Raw genomic sequence first — 13,337 nt, 5'->3', positions numbered from 1 at the left:
AAAGAAGTCAAGAAAAAGACTAATTTCTAAAATCCTAATTTTAGACTGTGCTGTGTTCTACTTCCAACGTAGGTGGCAGCTGGCTTAAGAAATCTCCCTGTGAAAAATACCTGGAGAAGAATGACGCTCACCTCAACCATCCTTCTCAAAAGCCAATGATCCGTTCCAGCAGCGATAGCAGTTACAACCCCAGGTCGTCTTGTGGAAACGGCCTTCTTTATCAGTTGACCAACGGCCAAGGAAAAGAACGTCACCTGGATGTAGCAATTACCCAGCCACCGGGCTCCCGACATTCGTTTTCTGAAATGAGTTTGCGGAACGAATCTTCCCCATCCGTGACTCAAGGCGTCGGTCCCCTTTCACCACATTCGACTAAAAAATGCGCAGAGATCCTGGTGAGAAAACCCAGGTCGTTCAAACCCAAACCTCCACCAAGGAAGTATTTCAAACAGGATTGCCCTGATAATGAGCAGAGGACCGGAGAGATGAAAGAGAGGCCCAACCTGCAGGAGAGTGAAGTCCCACCATCTTCAAACACTCAGGTAAGACAAACTTCAGGTGGACACAAGGGGCTGAAAAATGCCCAACGTGGAGAGAAACAACTGCGGAATAACAGCTGTTGCACATTAGAAACATAGAAACATAGAAGTCTGACGGCAGAAAAAGATCTCCTGGTCCATCTAGTCTGCCCTTATACTATTTTCTGTATTTTATCTTAGGATGGATATGTGTTTATCCCAGGCATGTTTAAATTCAGTCACTGTGGATTTACCAACCACGTCTGCTGGAAGTTTGTTCCAAGGATCTACTACTCTTTCAGTGAAATAATATTTTCTCACGTTGCTTTTGATCTTTCCCCCAACTAACTTCAGATTGTGCATAAGAGCCAGGTTGTATCATCTAGAACAGTGGTTCTCAACCTTTCTAATGCCACGACCCCTTAATACAGTTCTTCATATGGTGGTGACCCCCAACCCTAAGTCTAGCACCAATTCTCCCAACAGAGCTTTAAGCTGATTGGCAGGAAGGTCAGAGGGACACTCCCACTGTAAATGCCTGATTGGTTGGATTGTAAAAATAGGTTCCAAGGCGCCGGAATAGAAGCTTTAATTCCTAACACCATGGGAAATTTTTCTTTATAAATTGGCTAATTTTTAGAAAATAAGTTGAGATGGCGAAAACATGATGGGTATGAACCTGGACATGGCCTCTCTCTGCATTGAATAACGAATTAAAAGTGCATTTGCAAAACAAGAAACAAAAACTCTCCAAAATGATTCCTCTCAAAGCAACCGCCATCTCGGAGAACAAGCAAAAATATATTTTTTTGCATATGGCAACACCAAATGCAGGCCTTTGCATGTCCCCTGCTTCAAATTTAAAAATAAAAACAAGTTTGAGAAGAAAATAGCGGGCGGTAGGGGAGGGAAGGAACTAGACTTTACCCCTGAGTATCTTACATGCAGAAAAAGAAAATATCAAGTGATATGTGCAAAGCATGAAAAAAGTAAAATAAGCAGGAGAGCCTCTATTCAGACAAATGGTTGTCTAGTTTCTTCTTAAAAGCCTTCTGGAAGCAAGTCGTTCCACTAGTTAATTGCCAGGAAATTTCTCCTCCGTTCCTTTCTTTAAGAAAAAACACGGCATTCACAGGGGGCCTTCTGAAAATTGAAGAAGGGCAAGGAAACCCACACTTTGCCCAATAGCATTTCAATGACATGCTCTTCCCCTTTTAGTGACATTTCAAAGGAAATTAAATGTGAACTGGAAGGGGGCGGGGGAGCGAGAATATTTCAACATAATTTAAGCCTCTGAAAGCATCTTTTTTATTTTTCCAGGAGTAGAAGTGCATCTGTAAATCAAGTCCTATTTAGTTTTTTTTAAAAGAAAAGGCTTAGGAATTGACTGCAAAGGATTTTAAAAACTAGCAGAAATGATGAATGTTAAAAAAAAAAAAAAGAGGGAGGAAATCCTGTTTTTTAACCCAGTGATTAGTAAATATTAAACTAAATCCTGATTGGGAAATTTTTTTACGAATGGGTAACAAAAAGAAAAAAGATAAAATTAAAACTAAAACAGGATGACACATAGAAAGAATATTGATAGTGACCAAACACAAGATTCTGAAAACCTTCAATTGACTTGATATCAAACTCAATCCAAACTGACCTTAGATAAAGTGTATGTCAGAATAAAATATGTTAAAATCGCGGTCACCATATGCTGCATACCATTAATTAAAGGAATTTCGAACTGTTAAGAAACAGTTCAAGGGGGGGGGGGTATGGGCGAAGGAAGGGACAGAATGCAAAAAACATTTAGACAGAAAGTTTAGAATTTATACCTAATTATTGATATATTAAGCTTGCTATTTTGAAATGATATAGATCATCTGTACAGAATAATCACGGAAACAAGCACAATGATTGTATAGCTAAAATTATATGTCGATACAACGATGCAAAATAAGATGTATTTACACTTCCTCTTTTTATTTCTGTAATATAATAAAAATTATTTTTAAAAAATAAATAAATAAATAAACTAAATCCTGACTGTTACCGACTGCAGAATCTAGTGGCATTGTTTGTCAGGCTTGCAAATCCAACCTGGTTCTCTGCTGAGTTCCAGATGAAACTTTTTATGTTTCTCTAGATGGAACAGCTCAAAGGTACCACAGTTTGATGCAACTCAGTGTTGTCAGCTTTGTGCTTCCTGTTTTGTCGACAGGAAGTTGGGGACTTGCTGCGGCTGAGAAATAAAACGGTTGTAAGTCACGGCACATTTGCAAGTTCTTTAGCTCCACAAGCTGCAGAACAGCCGAAGGTGTCCTCAGGAGTTGCAGACTGGGAAAAGAAAAACAAGAAAGGTAAGAAGATGTGTTTGTCTGCTGTAGATCAGCCATTGTTAACTAAGGACTCCCCTTAAGAATGGGACGCAGGAATTATTATTATGCACATTCCAGTTTTGCAATCCTGGGCTAGCGATCGTTATCATGATCAAGATTGCAGACTGGGATGCTGTTTTCTGCAAACGTCTGAATAAATCTGCCCAGGAATAGCACTCAGAATGAATGACATGGGATGATCTAACCACACAACTATGTGAGTTAGTAACTGAAGGGCAAGAAATACCACACTTTGCCCAATAGCATTTCACTGGCATTCAGTTGAAGTCTTCCAACTCAACCTTGCTTGGGCTCAGAAGCTAAAGAGGGTTGGGATTTGTTAGCTTGATATTGGAGACCACCAGAATTTCTATGATAGATTACACTTGATTTAATTTATTTCTTTTTAGAAAAATAGAAGAAGATAACGACCTTTCTTCTATTTTGCTGCCATAAAAATTGCATGGATAACTTGAAAGAAATTGTTCTCTGTTTTTGCATAGTTAGAAATAAATTTCACTCGTAGATGTAGAGTTGCCATAAAGCAATTGCAAAAGTTCCAGGTTTGTTAGTGGCACATGCAAACCAACTTTTGTACGTATAATTGAGTTTGGACCTTGCCCACGAGCATGCACAGACTGTGAACCCGTGGGGTAACTTTGAATTGAGAATGATCCCATTGGTGAGAGCGGATGTTTTGTTAATTGTGTGATGTGTTCTTAGGGAAGGCAGACCCATCTGAAAGACCTGCACTCAGAAGACAAGCGAGGGTGGATTATAGCCTTGAAACGACAACCGAAGATCCCTGGGTGAGGATTTCTGACTGCATCAAAAGCTTGTTTAACCCCAGCATGGCTGAACAAAGGTGCGCATTGAACATGCCGCAAGGCATCGAAAGCAAAGACGTTGAGCCAACCCTGCGGCCCTCGGACACTGAGGAGAGTGACCCCAAGGCCTCCTCTACCTCAGAGGAAGGGGACTTTGTCAAGAAAGGGCCACCTGTGGCGCCCAAACCAGCTTGGTTCCGCCAGAGCCTCAAGGGACTAAAGAAAGGAACTTCGGATGCAAAACCTCTCAGAAATAGCACCTCTGAGCATCAGAGCATGTCGGACAACGAGGCGGGCTCCATTACCAAGATTATCCGGACATCGAGAGGATCGTCAATAAAGCAGAGAATAAGTTCTTTTGAAAATCTGGGCGCCCCTCAATCTCCGGAAAAGGGAACTAGGAAAATGAGTCCAAAGGCGCCCGTTGAAAAAGAAGAAGTTTCTAGCAGGAAGGATTCCCAGACGGACACGTGTGATCCCCAGGAAGTGTCCACCAGCAACATTGACCACCGAGGTTCTGAGAGAAGCCCCCTGCCAACATCTCTAGCAGAAAATCAGATCAGCCCGTCGTCGTCTTCCTCCTCCGTGGAGCGTTGTGCTTCAGTTTCGAAGACGGGCAACAGCACCCCTCTTGACTCATCTTTGAATCTTCCAGCCTCACCAAATACGGAACTCGGCCCGCCGGTCACCAAAGCGGCGAGTCAACAAGCAAGGAGCATTCCGCTTCCTTTGTTTCAGACATGTGAGGCGTTGAAAAGCAGCGCCGAGGGAGAAAAATGCAGCAAAATCTACTCCATCAGCAATCGCTTCTCATCGGCTTTGATGAAATCGTTAGATGGCTTTCCTTCCCAGTCTCCTCGTTGTTGTAGGAAGAGCCCTGGAACTTCCAATGGAGGGATTTCTGAATCTTGCACAGAAGGCGAAGACCAGGTTGCTGTCCCTCAAGGAAGAGAAGTTCAGCCTCTGGACACTGGCTATTCTCTTAAGTAAGGTCTTTCTGTTTGTAACTTTAAAGTAGGAGTCCCCAAATTTGGCAACTTTAAGACTTGTGGAATTCAACTCCCAGAATTCTGAGAGAATTCTGAGAGAATTTTGAGAGAATTCTGAGAGAATTCTGAGAGAATTCTGAGAGAATTCTGAGAGAATTTTGAGAGAATTCTGAGAGAATTTTGAGAGAATTCTGAGAGAATTTTGAGAGAATTCTGAGAGAATTTTGAGAGAATTCTGAGAGAATTTTGAGAGAATTTTGAGAGTTGAAGTTCACATGTCTTAAAATTGCCAAGTTTGAAGACTTCTGCTTCTTTCTTTCTAATTTAACAAAAAAAGAACAAAAACCTCTTGGGTTTACTATTCACTTGGCAATTTAAGTCAGCTTTCGTACAAATGTTCATATAATGCTAAGCTATCATCTGATTTTGGTTTTACCTTAGAATTATGCTCCTACCTGGCTTATTGTTACTGATAAACTAGACCCTCAGGCATTCTGCTTGACCCAAACGGTGGGATTTTTTTTCAAGAGGCAACTGGACTTTCTTTGTTTTTCCTTGAAGACATTTTGCTTTTCGTCCAAGAAGCTTTCTTCACTTCTAATGTTCAGAACTGAAGAAGCTTTTTGGATGAGAAGTGAAACATCTTCAAGGAAAACATCTTCTCAGAATTCTCTCAGAATTCTCTCGGTCCGGTTGCCTCTTGAGAAAGCACCCCGTGGCTATCATCAACAAATTATATTTAAAAAAAACCAAAACTTTGGCTTAAATGTTTCAGATATTCTCTGAAAACAAAGGATAACACAGGTCTACATAAAAATATTTTTTGTAATAATCGCAGTTGTCCTTGTACTTTTCTGAACCATATTTTTTGTTCCGATTTCAAAAATATAAATAGTTTTTCTGTATCAGGTATAGTTACTATGGAGCAGCATCATTATTATAAGGTATAAGAAATATACTGGCAACATTTAAGAAAATAGTAATTACCACATACATTGAAACTGTAGAAATAACGTTAAAAATGCTTCTATATCAGAAACTTTATGTGATAGAGAAAAACAAAGCATATTTTTGGAATCAGCACATCAAACTCCATAAAACAGACATATTACATTTGTTGATAATTTTTTTGTGTTGGCCAGTGTAATTGGAGAGATATCTCCGGGACCGCCTTCTGCCGCACGAATCCCAGTGACCAGTTAGGTCCCACAGAGTTGGCCTTCTCCGGGTCCCGTCGACTAAACATTGTTGTTTGGCGGGACCCAGGGGAAGAGCCTTCTCTGTGGCGGCCCCGACCCTCTGGAACCAACTCCCCCCAGAGATTAGAATTGCCTCCACCCTCCTCGCCTTTCGTAAGCTCCTTAAAACCCACCTCTGCCGTCAGGCATGGGGGAACTGAGATATTCTTTCCCCCCTAGGCCTCTACAATTTATGGATGGTATGTTTGTATGTATGTTTGGTTTTATAAATAAGGGTTTTTTAGTTGTTTTAGTATTGGATCGTTACATGCTGTTTTTATCACTGTTGTTAGTCCACGGAGAGGGGTGGCATACAAATCCAATAAATAAATAAATAAATGTTGAAAGAAGGCTTTTAAATGCTCTCCACCTGTGGCATTTGACTTGCTGACATCTCTGATATAACTAGAACTCCAGAGGAAGTAAATATCTCGGGAATTAAGGAAGGGCATAGATTTTTTTTCCTTCTTCTTCTGATCCTCTCTACAAGTGAAAAACCTATCATTTTTCCTTTCCTTTAACTCTACTAGGACCATTTCCATAGCAGTGTTAGATAAGTCTTTTTATCTTCCAGTCCCCATCCTTTTTAAATAATTTGAATAGAGGAGTATTATTATTATTATTATTATTATTATTATTATTATTATTATTATTATTTATTAGATTTGTATGCCGCCCCTTTCCGTAGACTCGGGGCTACGGAACACAATAAAAACAGTTCATGACAAATCTAATAATTTACAATTTAAAATATTTTTTAAAAAACCCATTATTAAGCATACATACATACAAACAAACAAACATACCATACATAAATTGTATAGGCCCGGGGGAGATATCTCAGTTCCCCCATGCCTGACGACAAAGGCGGGTTTTGAGGAGTTTACGAAAGGCAAGGAGGGTAGGGGCAGTTCTAATCTCTGGGGGGAGCTGGTTCCAGAGAGTCGGGGCCGCCACAGAGAAGGCTCTTCCCCCGGAGCCCGCCAACCGACATTGTTTAGTTGACGGGACTCAGAGAAGGCCCACTCTGTGGGACCTAATCGGTCGCTGAGATTCTTGCTGCAGAAGGCGGTCTCGGAGATATTCTGGTCCGATGCCATGAAGGGCTTTATAGGTCATAACCAACACTTTGAATTGTGACCGGAAATTGATCGGCAACCAATGCAGATTGCGGAGTGTTGGTGTAACATGGGCATACCTGGGGAAGCCCATGACTGCTCTCGCAGCTGCATTCTGCACGATCTGAAGTTTCCGAATACTATTAAAATCTACTGTGCTTTATTTATTTAATTTATTGTTGTAAGTCAACAGAGGGAAGCGAAGGAGGTTGTAGATTGTTGAAAAGATGGTCCCCAAAAAAAGGAGCAACTGCCTTTTCAATGCACTTTGTCAGGCGTATCATCCCTTTGAAAGTATAGAAAAACCACCTTCCCTCTTTTTAGAATTCCTCTAGAATACAATTCCTCTAAATTTCTTTAAGTGGGCTGTCTTTGAATCAATTGCAATGGGAATTTTCCCAAGAAGATTAGCAGTGGGTTGTCCATGGAAATTTTGAGGCAGACGGTTTGAGCAAATGACGGAAGTCTGAAAGATGGCCCAGTTTTTTCACTAACACAATTTCAATACATTTTGGGGAGAACCCCCTGCCGTTGGTGTGGCAAGAGTTGGTACATTCCAATGATTCTCTGACTCTTTGCCTATATATGTGACTGATGAAGTTACTTGGATAAGTAACAATGGTCTTAGATTAATAAACTTTAGTCCAGTTGCCACGGATTTAACCTTTTAAAGATACTTTTGGCTGGGCTGATTGAGTTTTCATCAACACATTTCAATACATTTTTGGGGGAAACCTCTACAGTTAACCTAACTTTTTTTTTTATTTTGACTGATGAAGATAGTTAGGTAAGTAGGTAGATAGATAGACAGGTATGTAGGTAGGTAGAGGGATAGATATTGGATGGATAGATAGATAGATAGATAGATAGATAGATAGATAGATAGATATTAGAGAGATAGATAGGTAGGTTGGTAGGTAGGTAGAGGGATAGATATTAGTGGGTAGGTAGGTAGAGGGATAGAAATTAGATAGATAGATAGATAGATAGATAGATAGATAGATAGATAGATAGATAGATAGATAGATAGATAGAGATAGAGAGATAGAGAGATAGATAGGTAAGTTGGTAGGTAGGTAGAGGGATAGATATTAGATGGTAGGTAGGTAGGTAGATCGATAGATAGATCGATAGATTAGATAGATAGATAGATAGATAGATAGATAGATAGATAGATAGATAGGTAGGTAGGTAGGTAGGTAGGTAGGCAGGCAGGCAGGCAGGCAGGCAGGGAGGCAGGCAGGGAGGCAGGCAGACAGACAGACAGACAGACAGACAGACAGACAGACAGAAAAATAAATAGATGGATGGATGGATGGGTGGGTGGGTGGGTGGGTAGATGGATAGATAGATAATAGGTAGATAGGTAGGTAGACGGACAGACAGACCGACAGATAGATAGGATGTTGCTTTTTTATTTCAGCCCTGCCCTTGCTGTGAATGAATTATTCAGCAGCAACCCAATGAAAGAGATGTTTGAAAGTTCCAAATTTTCTCAAATTAAGGTCTCTCTATAGAAAAACGACCATAAAAACCACAACTTGAAATAGGGATTTTCCTAACTTGGGTTTGAAAGTGTCAGAGAGAGTGATTGCTTGGAAAACCTTTTATTTTGACACCAGCTTCTGTGTTTCAATTTCGGGCCCTCCGTTCTTCCATCCCACATGGTTCTTGGAGGAAATTACAGCATATTCTTCTCCCTTTGACCCTCCCCCCAGACCTACCACCTTCATCCCTTCTGCTTTTAAACCTCCACATGCGGAGTCTCTCTTTATTTTCTGAAACAGGTTCTGAGAAACAAGTGCCTTTCATGAATCTATACATATAGACTGTTGTGATTCAGTCTGAGGCTCCTCAGGGAACGGCTGGAACTCTGCTGGCTCCATGCTCAGAGGGGGAGGACGAGGAACAGGAGGAGGAGGAGGACCAGGCAGACAGGGAAGAGGAATGTCAGGACGAGGAGGAGAGAGAACAGCCTGAGACCCCCCGGGGGGAGCTCTCCCCAGCGAGTAGCCTGGAGTCATTAGATGAGAATGCACAAGCCATCATAGATATGAGGCAGAGAAGGGCCGCACAAAGAAGGGGACAATTAGCCAGGTATTTCCATCCCTAATAGGCAACAGCTGGGTTTGGGTGTGGTTCTCCTCAGAAAGGTTGAAAAGGCAGGCCCGCCCTCCTGTATTGTGGAGAGTTATCTTTTGGGAGTCTTGTGACCTTGCTTCGATCCTTGGCGTCTCTGATTCTGGCTTGTGGCCTCGAAGGCTGAAAACCTGGGGGAGGCGTGGGTTTTATTATCTACAGTGGTGTGTGTGCCAGCAAGAAGCCTGTTTTATTGTCTGGCCGTCGTGACTCTTCTGTGAAGCTTCATAGCATTCCAGTTTGTAAGAACAGTTTTTGTTATCTGTGTTTGTTTTCAAAGATATAAAATGACTTTGCTTTTTACCAGCGTGTCTGGCTACTCTTTTTAGTTGATGTTGACCTCTGTGGGAACCCAGACAGAACATAGACGCACCCAGTGGCTTGGACTGGGAGGAAGAGAAGAGAAGACACAGTAGAATTAAAAGAAGACATTTCTAATTGATCCCAACTTCTGCTTATTCCGCATTTCTTGTTTCCGCTTCCAAAACTGTCTAGCCTTTCTGAGTTGAGAGACTACAAGGCGAATCAACCAGACAACCAAGAGAAGAAGGAAGAGAAGAAGAAGGCCTGCTCGTCTCCAACCCTGGGCACTTCAGGGCAAGCGGTCATCTCTCACCTCACTCCTGAAGAACTGGAGAAGCTTCTGGAGGAGGTGAAATCTTTGGATGACGCAACGCTAAAGGCAAGTCTCTGACATTGTCTGCTTTTCCAATGGCTTCACCTAACCAGGAATCTCTGATAAGAGATCCTGGTGACAAGGATCGTTTCAACGATCCTTATCACCAGTAATGGACTGCTATCCTCACGGTAGTGGGACGGGATGGGACGGAGCGGGGGTAGTAAATTTATGCACTATTTATTGAATACTTAATAGATTTTTTAAATTGTCCTTCCTTCTTTAGAACCTTAGTGCGATCCTTAACTCTTTTTAAAATAGGAAATAATTAAATAATATGTTTTAACCCATAAACACATATCATTTTAACCCATAAACACATATCATTTTAATCATTATCTAGAAATGACCTTTTATAGCGATTAAAGAAAATTGATACTTGCACTATTCAGGATCTCACTCCACCCATTCTGTTCTATTCTACTCTACTCTACTCTACTCTACAATCTACTCTACTCTATTCTATTCTATTCTACTCTACTCCATTCCATTCCATTCCATTTTTTATTTTATTATTTGCTTAGTTTAGTTTAACATTGTGTTGGATTGTATTGCAGTGGTGGCGAACCTATGGCATGGGTGCCACAGGTGGCACGCGGAGCCATATCTGCTAACACGTGAGCTGTTGCCCTAGCTCAGCTACAATGTGCATGTGTGTTCTGACCATATGATTTTTGGCTCACGCAGAGGCTCTGGGAGGGCGTTTTTGGCTTCCAGAGAGCCTCCGGAGGGATGGGGGAGGACGTTTTTACCCACTCCTGGCTTCAGGGAAGTCTTTGGAGCCTAGCAAGGGCAACACACAAGCCTACTGGGCTCACCATTTCTGGTCTCCAGAAGGCAGGGGAAGCTGGTTTTGCGCGACAGCCCACGTACTTTTGGCACCCGAGGAAAAAAAGGTTCGCCATCACTGTTGTATTGTTGTATTATATTGTATTGTATTGTTTTTTATTTGCACAGCAACTCAGTGACATTCATGTGACGATTCTGCATAAGGAAGAAGGGAATGGCCTTGGGTTCAGCTTGGCGGGTGGAATAGACCTTGAAAACAAAGCTGTTGTTGTAAGTAATATGCGGGGTGGTGCTTCCTGATAGATCAAAACCCTGATGTTGTTATTGTTGTTGTTGTTGATGATGATGATGATGATGATAATAATAATAATAATAACAACAACAACAATTAAAAAATAATTGTTGTGAGCCACCCTGAGTCTACGGAGAGGGGCAGCATACTAATCTTATAAATAATAATAAATAAAATAATAATAATAACAACAACAATTAAAAAAATAATTGTTGTGAGCCGCCCCGAGTCTACGGAGAGGGGCAGCATACAAATCTAATAAATAATAATAAATAATAATAATAATAATAATAATAATAATAATAATAATAATTTTAAAAATTGTTGTGAGCCACCCCGAGTCTACAGAGAGGGGCAGCATACAAATCTAATAAAAAATAAAAAATAATAATAATAATAATTGGATTTTTATCCCACCCCTCTCCAAGGACTTGGGGTGACTCGGTTGTGAGAATAGTTTTACTTCCCATCTCATATGGATTGTTTCATAGTCAAGAGAAGGCTGGGAGCCCAGCCTCTTTATTCCTAGTACAACACTTCCACTACTATACCTACATCAATTCCTTTCCTTCTCTCTCCATTAGAACAATTTTCCGGCTTATTTGCCACCACATGGACAAATTCAAATGCTTCCCTTTTTTTCCAGGATCTTGCTATATTACCTGTCTATCTTTAAGGAAAGAAAGCCCCATAATAAATATTTTTGTATTAGCACTGGCAGAAATATAATGAATCGTATTTTTAAGTGGAACCATGGTTAATTTGCAGACATTCTGGCAGAAATATAATAAATTGTATTTTTAAATGGAACCATGGCTAATTTGCAGACATTCTTCATTTATCAAATTCTATAATTATGTGTGTGTGTGGTATGTGTGTATGTGTGTGTATGATTTTTTGTTGAGTCAACCTGGTACATGGGAAGAGCATACAGCATATGCTCCTCCCATATATCAGGGTGACTCGACAAAAAAAAAATCACACATAACCCTTCCCAGGAAAAAGCTGATAAGGAGGCGAGCCTGTAGCCTAGAGGCTAAGGCCGCTGCCTTACAAGGCAGAGGCCCAGGTTCAAATACCAGTAAGGGTATGGCTACCTAATGAGAGCAAATAAGCTTGAAATAGATCTATAGTAGTCTCCCTTCCTTTTCATTATCAGCAAAAATATGTTACACGTCTATCTATCATCTATCTATCTATCTATCTATCTATCATCTATCTATCTATCTATCATCTAGCTGTCTACTGCTCAAATAAATAAATAAAGGGAACACTCAAATAACACATCCTAGATCTGAATGAATGAAATATTCTCATTTAATATTTCATTTGCACAACTATTCCATTTGCACAACAGCATGTGAAATGGATTGTCAATCAGTGTTGCTTCCTAAGTGGACAGTTTGATTTCACAGAAGTTTGATTTACTTGGAGTTATATTGTGTTGTTTAAGTCTTCCCTTTATTTTTTTGAGCAGTGCACCTGCCTACCTACCTACCTACCTACCTACCTATCTATCTATCTATCTATCTATCTATCTATCTATCATCCAGCTATCTACTGCTCCAAAAAAAATAGAGGGAACACTCAAATAACACATCCTAGATCTGAATGAATGAAATACAGTATTCTCATTGAATATTGAGTTATATTGTGTAGTTTAAGTGTTCCCTTTATTTTTTTTGAGCAGTGCATCTACCTACCTACCTACATACATACATACATACCTTTCTGTCTGTCTGTCTGTCTGTCTGTCTGTCTGTCTGTCTGTCTGTCTGTCTGTCTATCTATCTATCTATCTATCTAATCTCACCCACTTACTTCTCACAATGCAACTATATGCCTTTCTGTCTTTCGGAATTTTGTAACAGGTTCACAAAGTCTTCCCCAGCGGCCTTGCGTTTCAGGAAGGGACCATCCAAAAAGGGGACGAAGTCTTATCGATCAATGGAAAATCTCTCAAGGGCGCCACTCACAGCGAAGCGCTGGAGATCTTGCGAAAGGCACGGCACCTCAGGCTGGCAGTGATTGTCACGCAAAAACCCAAAGAGAGAGGATGGAGCGCCCAAAGTCGCTCGCTTGAGTCCTCGGCATCAACCGGAAGTGAAACTTCAATGGATTCCAGTGAGTCTGGGCCCTGATGGTGGGAAGGCAAGAAGGGCTGGAAGCGGGACTATAGAGAGGGACCAATGGCAAAGTATATGCACAGAAAGTATTTGGATGCAATATTGTGGTTTTCAGTATTAAGCACTACAAAACTACGAGGGTCGCCCAGAAAGTAATGCACCACCACCTTATATGCAGGGGTGGGCTGCTGCCCAGACTGGGGGGGGGGGTGAATGCAGTGGAGTAGCGAAAATAGAGCTCCACCCCAGGGCATCT

At 41.0% G+C, this 13,337-nt stretch overlaps 1 protein-coding gene across 1 annotated transcript in view; it reads left to right on the top strand.

Moving 5' to 3' along the window:
* The window catches only part of IL16 (interleukin 16), a 33,656-nt gene that overhangs the window by 17,217 nt on the left and 3,102 nt on the right, over positions 1 to 13,337 (top strand). The window contains exons 9-14 of the mRNA XM_070763509.1: positions 73 to 542; positions 2,731 to 2,869; positions 3,611 to 4,700; positions 9,694 to 9,880; positions 10,832 to 10,933; positions 12,827 to 13,079. Of these exons, the coding sequence (XP_070619610.1) occupies positions 73 to 542; positions 2,731 to 2,869; positions 3,611 to 4,700; positions 9,694 to 9,880; positions 10,832 to 10,933; positions 12,827 to 13,079 (2,241 nt within the window). The remainder of the gene's footprint in view (positions 1 to 72; positions 543 to 2,730; positions 2,870 to 3,610; positions 4,701 to 9,693; positions 9,881 to 10,831; positions 10,934 to 12,826; positions 13,080 to 13,337) is intronic.

The sequence above is a fragment of the Erythrolamprus reginae genome, chromosome 10 (genome assembly GCF_031021105.1).
Source record: "Erythrolamprus reginae isolate rEryReg1 chromosome 10, rEryReg1.hap1, whole genome shotgun sequence".
NCBI classification, from domain to species: Eukaryota; Metazoa; Chordata; class Lepidosauria; order Squamata; family Dipsadidae; genus Erythrolamprus; species Erythrolamprus reginae.
This window is presented reverse-complemented; position numbering and strand designations above follow the sequence as displayed.